Source organism: Stegostoma tigrinum, chromosome 24 (assembly GCF_030684315.1).
Source record: "Stegostoma tigrinum isolate sSteTig4 chromosome 24, sSteTig4.hap1, whole genome shotgun sequence".
Lineage (NCBI taxonomy): Eukaryota > Metazoa > Chordata > Chondrichthyes > Orectolobiformes > Stegostomatidae > Stegostoma > Stegostoma tigrinum.
Window position 1 is genome coordinate 30,592,975 of NC_081377.1, and position 13,119 is coordinate 30,606,093.

Consider the following 13,119-nt stretch of genomic DNA (forward strand, 5'->3'; position numbering starts at 1 on the left):
TGTGCTCAGGATGTCAGGAGAACTCCCTGTTCTTTTTAGAATAACACATTAGGTCTACAGTGTTATCCAGGGGAGACAGGACCTCACTTTGATCTGATCCAAAGGAGGAAATTTACACAGAGCTCCCACACTACTGCCTCAGAGTGTCACTGTAGATTAAGCACACAAGTGCTGGACTAAGATTTTGGCATACCAAGGAACCTTAATTTAAAAAATGGAAACACTCTTAAGAAGTAATCATTGACCATGTATTTTACACAAACCATTTTTTATTTGCATAATCAGGAGAAAAAGAAACGTCTGGAAATTAAAATAAAAGCAATGAGAAATCGATGTTTGGTCGAAGGTAACCTTGATAGATCTTCAAAGAGACTATTTTTTTCACATTCTTAAACCTAACAATTTCATGATTTTCCCCATGTTTCAAGATACACTTTTGAAACCCGGTTGATTCCCTTCCCCACTTAATGAACATCTATAGTGAATTATTTGTGCCTTATTGTATGTGTGTCAGTTCAATGACACACAGAAATAGCTGTCTTACTGTTGAGTCTGTGCTGTCAATCTGTGTGTAATGAGCAACATTAATGGAAGAAAATTGCAGGGAATGCTGTGACAGTTTCCTGATGGATGTGGTAAAGGGTCAATGTTCCTTGTCCCCAAAGTCATCTGGGAAATAGTAAATTCACTCCCCAGGAAGGACATGGACCTGAATTTGCCAACCAAGCTCTCCTGTTGTGTGATCCTGAGCTCCCATTAATAGTTTAACTAACTGTAGAGAAGTTTCTTTCTTAGTTCCTCCCATTGTCTGTGTCTAACTAAGCACTTGCCCTGCAAAAGTTAAATTAGTCTTCAATTCTTTAGCTGGGTTCCAGAGTTTTTGTTCCAGGAATCACTCAAAAATTGGAAGTTGAACACTCGGAGCATTGAACTCTTCCAGTTTCTGATCAATGTTCCGGGTTGGTTTAGGCTCAAGGTAGCCTTGAACACTTCATGATATTTTATTTTTTACATTCAGTTCTATTCCTTCAGCACAGTTAAAACAATTGCGTCACATGACTTCTGATCTATCCTTCATCTAAATGGCCTGGAAATTGTACAATTGGAAGCGGGAGGGTAAATTTCCATTTGGAACTGATATTTTGTTTTATTGAGGCTTTAATCCATTTCAATTAAACTTTAGGCCAATAATAATCAGCAACTCACACTACAGAATGGTTAGTATGGGCATGTGGGTAGGAGTGGCAGTCTATCCTTTACGAGATAGTGGGAACTGCCAATGCTGGAGAATCTGAGATAACAAGGTGTAGAGCTGGATGAACACAGCAGGCCAAGCAGCATAAGAGGTGCAGGAAGCTTGAAAGCAGAATTCATGGTTAACGGAAAGATTCTTGGCAGTGTGGAGGAGCAGACGGATCTTGGTTTCTTGTTCACAGTTTCCTGAAAGCTGCCACCCAGGTGGATAGAGTTATTAATGATGTGTTAGCTTTCATTAATAGAGGATTGAGTTCAAGAGCCGTGAAGTTATGCTCCAGCTATACAAAAGCCTGGTTCAGCCACATCTGGAGTATTGTGTCACCTCATTACAGGAAAGATGCGAATCATTGGAAAAGGTGCAGAGGAGATTTACCAGGATGTTGCCTGGAATGGAGGGAAAGTCTTACAAGGTAAGTTTGAGAGAGCTAGGGCTTTTCTCTTTAGAACGACAAAGGATGAGAGATGACTTGATAGAGGTGTACAAAGTGATCAGAGGTATAGATAGAGTTGACAGCCAGAGACTTTTTCCTAGGGTGGAGGTAGCTATTACGAGGGGGCATAGTTTTAAAGTGAGTGAAGGGAGTCGTCAGAGGTAGGTTCTTTACTCAGAGAATGGTCGGGACGTGGAATGCATTGCTGGAGAGGGTAGTGGAGTCGGCCTCATTTGGGGCATTTAAATGACTATTAAATAGGCATATGGATGATAATGTAAGCTAGGGGTGGAGGTTAGATAGACCTTAGGATTAGGGTAAATGTTCGGCACAACATCGTGGGGCGAAGGGCCTGTACTGTGCTACACTGTTCTATGTTCTAAAGCTGACGTTTCGGCTCTAGATCCTTCTTCAGAAAAAACACCAAACTTTTTCTGAAGAAGGGTCTAGAGCCGAAATGTCAGCTTTCCTGCTCCTCTGATGCTGCTTGGCCTGCTGTGTTCATTCAGCTCTAGACCTTGTATCTCAGTCTATCCTTTAAAATGCTTTTCAGAGACAGAGATGGTTTGTGGGTTATAATCTTCAGAAGGCGAATGCCCCAATGTGGGGTGGGAAAACCTTGCTCCCAGATGAAGATAGCTATCGTCTTGAAGCAAGAATGATATCTGCTGGTGGCAAGAATCAGTATGTGGAGTATTTCAACATGGAGAGGCTGTTGCATTACAGCTGTCATATGGCTCTGGCTGACCAGGTAACTCTCTCACTCATTGCCTGCCATAGGTTTACAAGAATGATCCCGGGTCTGACGGGCTTGTCAAATGTGGAGCAGTTCAAGACTTTGGATTTATACTTGTCAGAGATCAGTAGGATGAGGGGGGATCTGATTGAAACTTACAGAATACTGAGAGATTTGAGTAGAGTGGATGTCGAGAAGATGTTTCTACTAGTACGAGAGACTAGGATACATAGACATAGATTCAGAGTGAAAGGGTGACACTTTAGAACTGAGATGAAGAGGAATTTCTTCAGTCAGAGGGTGGTTAATCTACGGAAGTCATTGCCACAGAGGTTGTGGAGGCCAAGTCTTTGAGCGTATTTAAGATAAAGTTAGATAGCTTTTTGATTAATAAAGGGTTAATCGTTACTGGGAGAAGGCAGGAGAATAAGGTTGAGAAACATGTCGCCATGACTGAATGGTAGAACAGATTGAATGGGATGAATGCCCTACATCTTATTGTATAGTTTGAACCCAAAGCTTTTGGCCCAGACATAGGGAAGCTTTGTCCAACCACATGACCCTTCCTAGAGGTACCCCACCCGAAATAATAATACATCTCTTCTTTCCTACTTGCTTGCTGCCTAAAGCACCCATGCCATGTTGCCAGTCCTCTCACTCTCATCCCTATGGTGAAAAAATCCTTCCTGTAGAATGCCACCAAACTAACTTGCTGTGGGATACATTGGAACCAACAGGACTTACTAATGATTTCTTGGTGCTGCTGGAACCGCTGGAGCCACACTGCAATCTGTTTGACTGACAGCTGCAGGCTGTGGGACTTCTTCTTATTGCAGGGCACAAATCTAGGCCACCCATAGCCTATTAGAGCTGCAGGAAAATCTTCTCGGTCATTTGGTTGTCAATTGGCTTTTATGCTAGAAGGGTGTGGGGCTACGGGGTCGGGGAAGAGGGCAGGGACAAGCAGTCTCTCATCCCCGAAAGATTTTGTTCCTAGAATCTGGGACAGAGTATGAACTTCTGATCTGGAGAAAAACTTTTAGCCTTACTGTGTGAAAGTCATGCCTCCTCTCTCTATTTAATCCATTCACCCCACTTATGTGTTGATGTTTCTCCATTCAAACCTCAGTCCATCTTGTTCTTGCCACTCTTCAGCTGGCCCCTATTTGATACATCTAATGGTTACCCAGAACCATGAAGATTTGGAAAAATGCAAAGGCAGGCTCCCAGTGAGTTTCTTATTGATTTGATTTCCTGATTGTTACTGCAATTAACTTCTCAAGCTCTCACATCCCCTCTCACATCTTGCCCTTTGGAAAATGGCCCAGGTTGTTAATGGAGGTGGCAAACTGGCCAATAATGCCATTGTTTTTAACACACTTCCATTAAGACTCACCCCCAGCTGCAAAAATCCAGTCCCTCGAGTCCAGAAGATAATCAGCGCCCACTTGCTTTCACAAAATAATGAGTCACTGCTCTGACCATGACCTCCCACCTCTCCCTCCTCAAACAATGCCCACCCCTCCCCAGCATACCTTTTGTTGATAAATTAACTCCAGATTTTGTATCGCTTGTGAAGAAAAACGAAACCTTTCAATATGATTTCCAAACCACATATAGTGCCATCTGATTTATCTTTCCCCAGTCCCTATTTGTTAAATTACAGATACCTCTAATACTCCCAACTGATCTCAGCACCTTCCTTCACCCCCTTCACCCTCTGAATTTCCAATATTTAGAGGTCAAGTTAGAAAATTACTATAGTAACCGAAGCAAAGATTATGGACGTATCTATTAAATATACTAGAGAATTGGCCTCCAGAGTGAATCCTCTACTTTTGTACAACAGGTTATTCTCCAATACTTTTCTCACAATTTTTCTGCTTCATTTGGAGCCTCCTTGCTCTCCAAGACATGCTTGTCAGCCACTCCCAGGTTCACTCTGCATATGGGAGCTCTGCCAAATTTGATCTTTTTGACCTCAGAAACCTAAAACTAAACTTTTGATGTAAATTTGAAACTAGTACTTCAAATGTATTTGTTGATTGATTATCAAAATTCAGTTATGTATTCTCTATTATTGTGGTATACAAGAAAAAAATGAAACCTTTCTTTCTGCGTAAAGTACTTACAATATGCTCATTTCCATTTGCCCAATTCATTGGCTGAGAAAGAAAGGTAAAGAAAGTCTGACAGAAGGATATGACTTTAAACAGCAGCTTTCTGAAGTCCCAAAGTATTTTACAACCAATGTAATGCTGCACCTCTAAAGTCACGAATGCAGGAAATGCCAACATGCTCATGGTAAATTCTCACTTCAGCAATGTAATTATGGTCACATAATCTGTCTTTAGTGGTGTTGATTGAGTCTCAAATATTGGAACAGGATATCGGAAAGAACTTCTCTTTTTTTACCTTGAATAGTGCCATTGGGATGTTGTACATACATCTGTAGGATAGATGTGTCATCAGTTTAATGACTCTTCTGAAAGATAGCACCGAGGCAGTGCAGTGCTCTATCACCTGCTGGCCTGGGAGTGCCACGATAAAATAGTGTCAAATGAATCTGGAAATTGTATTGTAACAGGCTGTGTTCATGTCAGCCAACACAGACACAAGATCAGTTTCATTGGTGTCATTGCTCCCAAAGACTTTTTCATTCAATAGATGGCCAAGTGGATCGGACCAGGAGTCATTGTTGAGGTACTGGTCAAACTCATTGCGATCCACGTCAGCCAGCAGCTCAGCATAGCACAAACTGTCCAGGCCTTCTGAGCTATTCACTCTTTGCGGAGCTTGACATTGCTGACCACAGCAGTGGGCTAAAGTTCGAACCAATGGAGAGGTTCCAACTCCCACATTATGAGAACACAGTGTTGTATTGTAGGGAGGGAGCAGTGGGCCTGGCTGGTGGAATTGGCTGCAGTATGGACTCCAATTGGTTTGAGGATGACTATAAACTGGATGAGACCTCGAACATTCCATCCCTGTCAACACATTCCCAGTTTCTGATGTGCGAAGTGGGTCAGTAATTTGCCCTCTGGAGACTGGAGGCTGTTTCCCAAAAGGGAAGGTTTCCAGCATGCTGGAGGGCGAATTTATTTTTGGGGGGTGGTTTGGGCTGTTGGTATGGTCCATTGTCTGGGTTCTGGTGGGGGTTTCCTTGTCTTGAAGGCCTGTGGATTCCAGTTGGTCAGTGCCATCCTTGGGAGCAGAAATGCCATTCCTATAGGGGCCACGGGTTTGGCTTTTTCGTCGTGGCCTATATTTGTAGTTGGGATACTCTAACATGTGTTCAACACGCAACCTCTCTGCTTCCAGGATATATGGCCGTTTCTGCACCACTGTAAGCGATTTCCAACACCTTCCTGGTAAAGGAAAGAAGGAGGATCATTGAGACTGGCTGGAGATGGTGTAAAAAAATCAGAAAGATATAATTCAGGTTATATATTATTTAGAACATAGAACAATACAGCGCAGAATAGGCCCTTTGGCCCTTGATGTTGTGCCAATCTGTGAACTAATCTAAGCCCAACTCCCTACACTATCCATTCATCATCCATATGCTTATCCAAGGACTATTTAAATGCCCCTAATGTGGGTGAGTTCACTACATTGGAAGGCAGGGTGTTCCACGCCCTTACCACTCTGAGTAAAGAACCTATCTCTGACATTGTCTTAAATCTATCACCCCTCAATTTGCAGCTATGCCCCCTCGTACAAAACGACGTCATCATCCTAGGAAAAAGACTCTCACTGTCCACCCTGTCTAATCCTCTGATCATCTTGTATGTCTCTATTAAATCCCCTCTTAGCCTCCTTCTCTCCAAAGTGTGGAGGTTTTTGGTATAAAGGCACACTGGACCAGAGTATCTCAAAGGGAACAGTCCCTGTGGAAGGCTGATAAGGAAGGGGAGGGAATAGTTGTCTGGTGGTAACATCTGCTGGAACGGCTTATGATTATTTGGATGTAGAAGCTGATGAAGTGGGAAGTGAGAATCAGGAGTCTCTATCATTATTGTGGGAAGGAAGGGTGGGAGATGAAGGCAGGAGCATGGAAAATGGGCCAGAAATGGCTGTAGGTCTTGTCAAACACAGTGACGGGGAAACCTTGGTTGAAGATAAAGGCAAACTTGTCTGAGGTCTTGTCTTTGGAAGATGGCATCATCTGAATAGATGTAATGGAGATGGAGAAATTGGAAGGATGTAATGGAGTTCTGACAGGAAGCAAGGTGAGAGGATGTGAAGTTGGCAGGTTTATCATGGATATCAGTGGCCAGCCGAACCCCAGGAATGGTGCATCTGGCCCAAATGATCCATGCTGCTGTTCATGCCCCGCAGAAGCCTCCTTCCACCTGACTTCCTCTGCACTATCTACATAATCTCTATTCACTTCCACCACATGTACCTTTCCAGTTAGCGCTTAAATGCATCTGTGTTACTTATCTGGACTATGCAATGTGATAGCAAGTCCCATACAGTAACAATCTGGATAAAGAAGTTTCTCTGAATTTATTCATTTTAATTTCTTTTTTATTCAGTCATGGGATGTGGGCATTGTTAGGTCAGCCATCATTCACTGTTCGCCCTTAATCACACAGACAGCAGTTAAGAATCAACCGTATTACTATCAGTCCTGCATTCACATGTAGGCCAGACCAGTTAAGGATGCCAGATTTACTTCCTTAAAGGATATTAGTGATTCCAGACAGGTTTTAATTTACAACAATTGATAGTGGTTACATGATTGTCATTAGATCAGCTTTTTAATTTCAGATTTTTTTTCATTGAACTCAAATGTTACCATCTCTTAATTCATGAGTCTGGGGTTCTGAATTACTAGGCCAGTGAATTTATCATTACACAATTGCCTTCCAAATACGGCAGACATTGGCCACCTTGTTCCAAAAGCAACTCAACAAAATGCAACAGAGAAACGGCCTATAAATCTCCCGATGTTTGTCTCTTCTCCATGACAATTTGCATTCATTGAGTGTCTTTAATGTGGTGAAATGAAAGTGACACTGCAACTTAATTAGGCAGCATGTTGGTGTTCCATAACTTCACTGTCTTTTGTTCTTTTCCTAGATTAAATTTGAAGGAGGAAGGCCCAAGGTTTACTTTCTCACTCTACCACCACTTGAAGCTCTTCAATGATCAATCAATAAACACTAAAGGACTTCAGCTCACCTGGACTGCAGTTGTACAAAAAACACTGATCTGACGCCTTGGATCCTCAGGACATTTGTATACTCTGAGCACAACCATGGCCTTCCATATGGGCCTACCAATTTGGAAGGCCTGCTGGCCTCTGGTTAGCTGGCATCTCTGGGTAGGGGTTTCTGTCTCCAGGGACATCACTTTGGATACAGGCCCATCTCTGCTTTCCAAATTGCCAGATTGCAACAAGATATGGTGAACCTTGCTCCTGAAAATCAGGGTAACCGTCTTGCCACCTCTTCAGCAAGTGATTGAGACTCCTGACCAGAATAAAAGGCTCCAGCCTTGTTCTGTAGAGCTGAGCTACTCACTGCATTGATGGATTGAGAGAATGTTTTGCACAAGAAAGTTGTTCAAGGACTACAAGGGCAAAGTTATTTCAATAAAAGACAAGGTAGTGTCAATTCCACAAAGGAGAAATATTGCATATGCATTTCCTAACTCTCAATATGGCCTCGGATTTTAAAAGATGCCATCAGTGGTTCAGTGGGTAGCATAAAATAAATTACTTTATTGGAGCTGTCATCTTTCTGGGTGGTCATTTAACTGAAGCTACACCTGTCCTTTTGGATGGATCTAGGAGATTTAATGTTAGTGTTTTGATGAAGACCTCGTCTGACTATTCCAGTCAATAATTATCTTTCAACGCGCATAATTAAAACTGATTATCTGGTTATCCACTTATTGTTTCCAGTATCTTGCTGGGTGCAACAATGACAGTGTGTCTCTAAGTAATTCACCGCCGAAAAGATTCTGAACGGTGCTATGGAAATGTAAGCCCTGTCTGTTGCTTTACATATCAATAATTTCATAATCAAAAGCTTACATATATATCTATGTACAAATGGATTTGTAAATGCATGTATATAGAATTGTATCCACGTATGTGCAGCTATGCAAGGGTATCTATTCACTTACATGTAAAAAAGCACAGAAACAGATGCACTTGCACACACACATACATGGAAAGAACTCATTCTGAGACAGATTCATAGTCATGCTTTTACATACAGTTGGATAACGTGTTGCAGCACAAACGAGGAGAAGGAAAGAAATGTAATTTGCCTTTCAATGTACGTATAACATGCTGTAAAAGAAATAACACAGCCATAATCTGTAGTCTATGAATTTCAAAACCTTACATTGGACAATGTCTCAACAATATGGTTACTTTATTTGCGAGGCTGTTTACGTATGTAAAAAAAAAGAGCATTGGAACCATTCCCTACTCTGCCGATCCTTACCCAACAGTTTGCTGAGCTCTGTGTTCTGGAGATTAGGGTTCTGCAAAGACAGCCTCTTCCTCTCATCTTTCGCCCACACCATAAAGGCATTCATGGGTCGGGGAATTCGGCTGATGGTGATCTGGGTCCCACAATCCCTTGGCTGATCAAGAGACTCAGAGGCATTTAGGAAGAAAGTACCAGCATCAACATAGCCTGTGCTGGCTGCTCTCATCTTCACTAGTAGGAGCGGCCTTGTTCTCGGTCTTCATCGGAAAAGCCAAATGTCTTGTGAGAACCGATAAACTCAGTGTTTATATCAGGTTTTGTGTTGAACATAAGCTCCTCCTACATGATTACAATATGACTGTCAGTGCAAACTCACCCAGTGGATTCAAGACAAACAAAAGCTACATTTAAGATCCGGTTGGGACTACTTTTTCTACATGATCCAGAGCATCATTATTCATATCAATATTACACATCCTTTGAACTGACCTACAGTCAACCGACTCTCCAAGCACTTGTGTTCTCCATGTGGCCTTAAGATAATTAATGTTAAGAAATGAATGACAATGCAAAGTACACTGGAAATAGAAGATGGCCATGCTAAGGATCTCACAAATTTGCATATCAAATTAGAACATTTTTCTCATGGCTGTGAGCCAATAAGTATCTGAAAACATTGTCCGTGAGGAGAACTGTGCTTTTCCAGGTTAAATCCATTCAATCATAGCATTGCCCACACTAGGATGAGGAATTTACAATCTCAATCCACCTGTTAAAAAATGAATAAAACTCACAAAATTTTATCTTTTTGGAAAGTGGTACTAACTTAGTGTCCTGTGATCATGACAGCTGACAGGCTGGGAATACAAGCCAGTCTAAAACTGGAATAATTACAGTTCAAATATGCAAAGGATAAACCTTTGACTCCCTTCATATTATATGATGAGAACAGAAAAGCCAAAGAATATAGTACCCTAGTGACAAATGAGGAAATGAATACTGAGTCTGAATAGAAGCAAAGGTACACTTTGAGAAGGTTTTAAAAGTTGGAGGGAGAAGGGGATGTAGAAGCAATGGGAGCTTAGGGATATATTTAGGCAACTCCATTGCTGGAGGCTTTTGGCCATTCTTTCAATTATGCTTGATTTATGTCATTACCCCGTTTACCCACCACGGTCATCCTTAATAACTTCTCATAACTATAATCTGTCAATTGATCTGATGACGATTTTTTTTATTTCGAAGCATGCCAGATTTTCAGCCCCCTATCTGTGCAGAAGTGCTACCTGACATCGACCCAGCAACCTGACACTAAATTAGCCCTTATCTTCCCTTGTTCTGAACTTGTCCTTGGGGAAACCATTTCTATCCACCTAAAAGCTCTTTCAGTTGTCTTAAACACCTCAAGTAGATCACCTCATTGTCTCTAAGAAAAGACCTGTGATACACAATTCGCCCTCATAACTTAAAGCTTTGCCTGTAATTCTTTTATTGAGTAGCTGAATTTTGGGTTGATGACAGCAGCATTTTTCCTGATTACTGTTGAGAAGGTGCTTCTTGAACCACTTTTTGTGCATGTGGGGTAGGCACACCTAGAGAGCCATTAGGAAGGAGCTGACAGGAATTTAACGCAGGGATAGCAAAAGAGTGGCAATGCAGTTCTGAGATAACAAGTTGTAGAGTTGGATGAACACAGCAGGACCAGCAGCATCAGAGGAGCAGGAAAGCTGACATTTCAGTTCTGGACTCTTCTTCAGAAAAGAAGGGTCTGAAGAAAGGTCCAGGCCCGAAACGTCAGCTTTCCTGCAACTCTGATGCTGCTGGTCCTGCTGTATTCATCCAGCTCTACACCTTGTTATCTCAGATTCTCCAGCATCGGCAGTTCCCACTGTCTCTCCTAATGCAGTTCTGAGTCAGAATTCACATGAAAGGGAATTTGCAGGTGGTGGTATTCCCTCTCATCTGCTGCTGCTGTCTTTTTAGATGATAGAGATAATGGTTTGGAAGATGTTGTCAAAGGAGATTCAGCGTGTAACTACAGTGCAGTAATATTGCAATGAAATAGCACTTAGCCATCTCTGTAAGTGGTATACACAGTTGCTACTGTGCATTGATGGTGAAGGTAATGAAGGTTGTAGCTGGTAGATGGAATGCAAATCAAGCGGGCTGCCTTGTCCTAGATGGTGTCAAACTTCTTGAGTGTTGTTGAAGTCACACTCATTCAGGCGAGTGTACAAATTTTTCATTACTCTCCTCACTTGTGCCTCGTAGTTAGTGGACACACTTAGGTAAATCAGGAGATGAGTCACTTGCTGCAGAATTTCTAGCCTCTGACCTGCTTTTGTAGTCAGCAAAAATCTTCAGTAAAAGTCCTCACTTCTGACCTTTTAATGCAGATAAATCATTAATGAAGCAGCTGAAGATGGTTGGACGTAGCATCGAACCATGAGGAACTCCTGCGGTGACGTCCTGGGAGTGAGATTTTTGTTCTCCAACGACCACAGTCACCTTTTACTGTGCTGCATATGGTTAGAACCAGTGGAGATTTTTCCTTCTGATTCCCATTGACTCCAATTTTGCTCATGTCTCCTTGATCTCAAACTTAGTCAAATGTTGCCTTGATGGCAGTTGCTGTCACCTCACCTCTGCAGTTTAGCTCTTTGATCACATTTGGACTAAAACTTTAATGAGGTTGGGAGCTAGGTATCCCTGGTGAAATGCAAACTTACCATCAGTTATTACTCAGCACTGCTTGTAAGCATTGTTAACAGCTGGTCCATCTTTGCTAATGAATCGAAATATGCTCGTGGGAGTAGTTGACTTTGCTTGATTTATCCTTTTCTTTTGTGGACAAGGCATAATTAGGAAATTTTCTACATTGTTGGATAGATATTGCTGGACACCTAGTATTGACAGCACCCATAGCCTTTGTAATATACAGTGCCTTCAGGCATTTCTTTATATCATGTGATATCTGGAAAATCTGTCATGTATCCCATTCACAGCTGATACATTCTGTAAGGTGACCAGATGTGAAAGCCCATCCTCATATAATATAGCACCAATTGTATCTCATTCTATCTCAAATATAAGGACCAACATTCGCATTTTTGCTAATATTCTTTGTATTTCTCAACTAGTTTAGCATGATTTACATACATGGGCCCACAATTCTTTCCACTCCTGCATCGTTCACAGTTTCTCAACAATTAAAAACTCTCTGACTCATCTTTCTTCGATTCTCATAGTATCCCATATTGAACTTCACCTGCCACCAAATTTTCTGTGCTACCTAACTTTGTGTTGTAAATTTTTAGATATAGCTTTTTAGTCCTTCACTTAAATCATCAATAACATTAATAAATACCTTGACATGATTGTGGCAAATCTGGCAGTTGTACTCGACTGGATGTGCACCAACGGTCCTCAAGTCAGAGGGAACATCCAAAAAAAGTCTACACTAATGCTCTCAGAACTGAGAGGTTATAACTATCAGCGGAGATCGAACAGATTATGGCCTTTACTTGTTTGAAAGGCAGACTGAGAGCTAACCTAATGGTGCTCAGTAAAATTCCGGAATGGCTTAATAGGGTGAATATTGAACTGATGTTTACACTTGTGGGAAAATCAAAACTAGGATACATAGATATTTGCTAGTTACTTGCAAATCCAATTGGGAATTCAGGAAAAACCTCTACCAAGAATGTCATTGGAATGTGCAATGCTATAAGTTATGGACTACCAAAGGTGAACACACTCAAACGGAACCAAGGTAAGTGCAGAAGGAGAAGGAAATAGAAAGGTATGTTAATAGGGTGAGATCAAGAGGGATTGGGGAAGTACATCTATTGCAGAAACCCTGGCATAGACCAATTGGACTTGCTAGTTTATTTCTTGCTGTAAGTTCTACATAATTCAATACAAGATGAACCCCTGTTCCCACAGTTACCATCTGGCCCCATTCCTCTATTCCACCTCCAGCCCCACTTCCTCTGCATTACAGAAGCTGAAAAAGAGGTGAAGCTTGTCAGGTCACTAATGTCAATAGCAATGTAATAAGTGAAGGCTAGAGGAGGGTAATGAGGAAAGTGAGAATGGCAGAGGTGGATCACAGTGATTGATTTGCTGGGAGCAACAGCATTAAAAACAAATGATTTAGCAAATCCACAGAGCCCAAAGTGTTGTACTAAGTGTAGCATCAGGATTGAGGAGCTGAGAAGAAGTTATTGAAGAAGCTAACTTG

General features: G+C 41.7%; 1 protein-coding gene across 1 annotated transcript; it reads right to left on the minus strand.

Annotated features, from left to right (window-relative positions):
* Positions 1 to 4,980: 4,980 nt before the first annotated feature.
* Positions 4,981 to 9,102, minus strand: LOC125464887 (transcription factor SOX-7-like). The gene is made up of 2 exons (XM_048557752.1): positions 8,889 to 9,102; positions 4,981 to 5,792 (listed from the first exon to the last, which is right to left on the minus strand). Exons 1-2 carry the CDS (start codon positions 9,100 to 9,102, stop codon positions 4,981 to 4,983), a joined length of 1,026 nt encoding a protein of 341 aa, XP_048413709.1.
* Between the last annotated feature and the right edge of the window lie 4,017 nt (positions 9,103 to 13,119).

Bases quoted from the DNA above. Each gene is read 5' to 3' on its own strand.
- LOC125464887 (XM_048557752.1), bottom strand. From the start codon at position 9,102: ATGAGAGCAGCCAGCACAGGCTATGTTGATGCTGGTACTTTCTTCCTA. The intron at 5,793-8,888 runs GTAAGGATCGGC...TTCCTTTACCAG, and splicing joins AGAGCTCAGCAAACTGTTGG to GAAGGTGTTGGAAATCGCTT.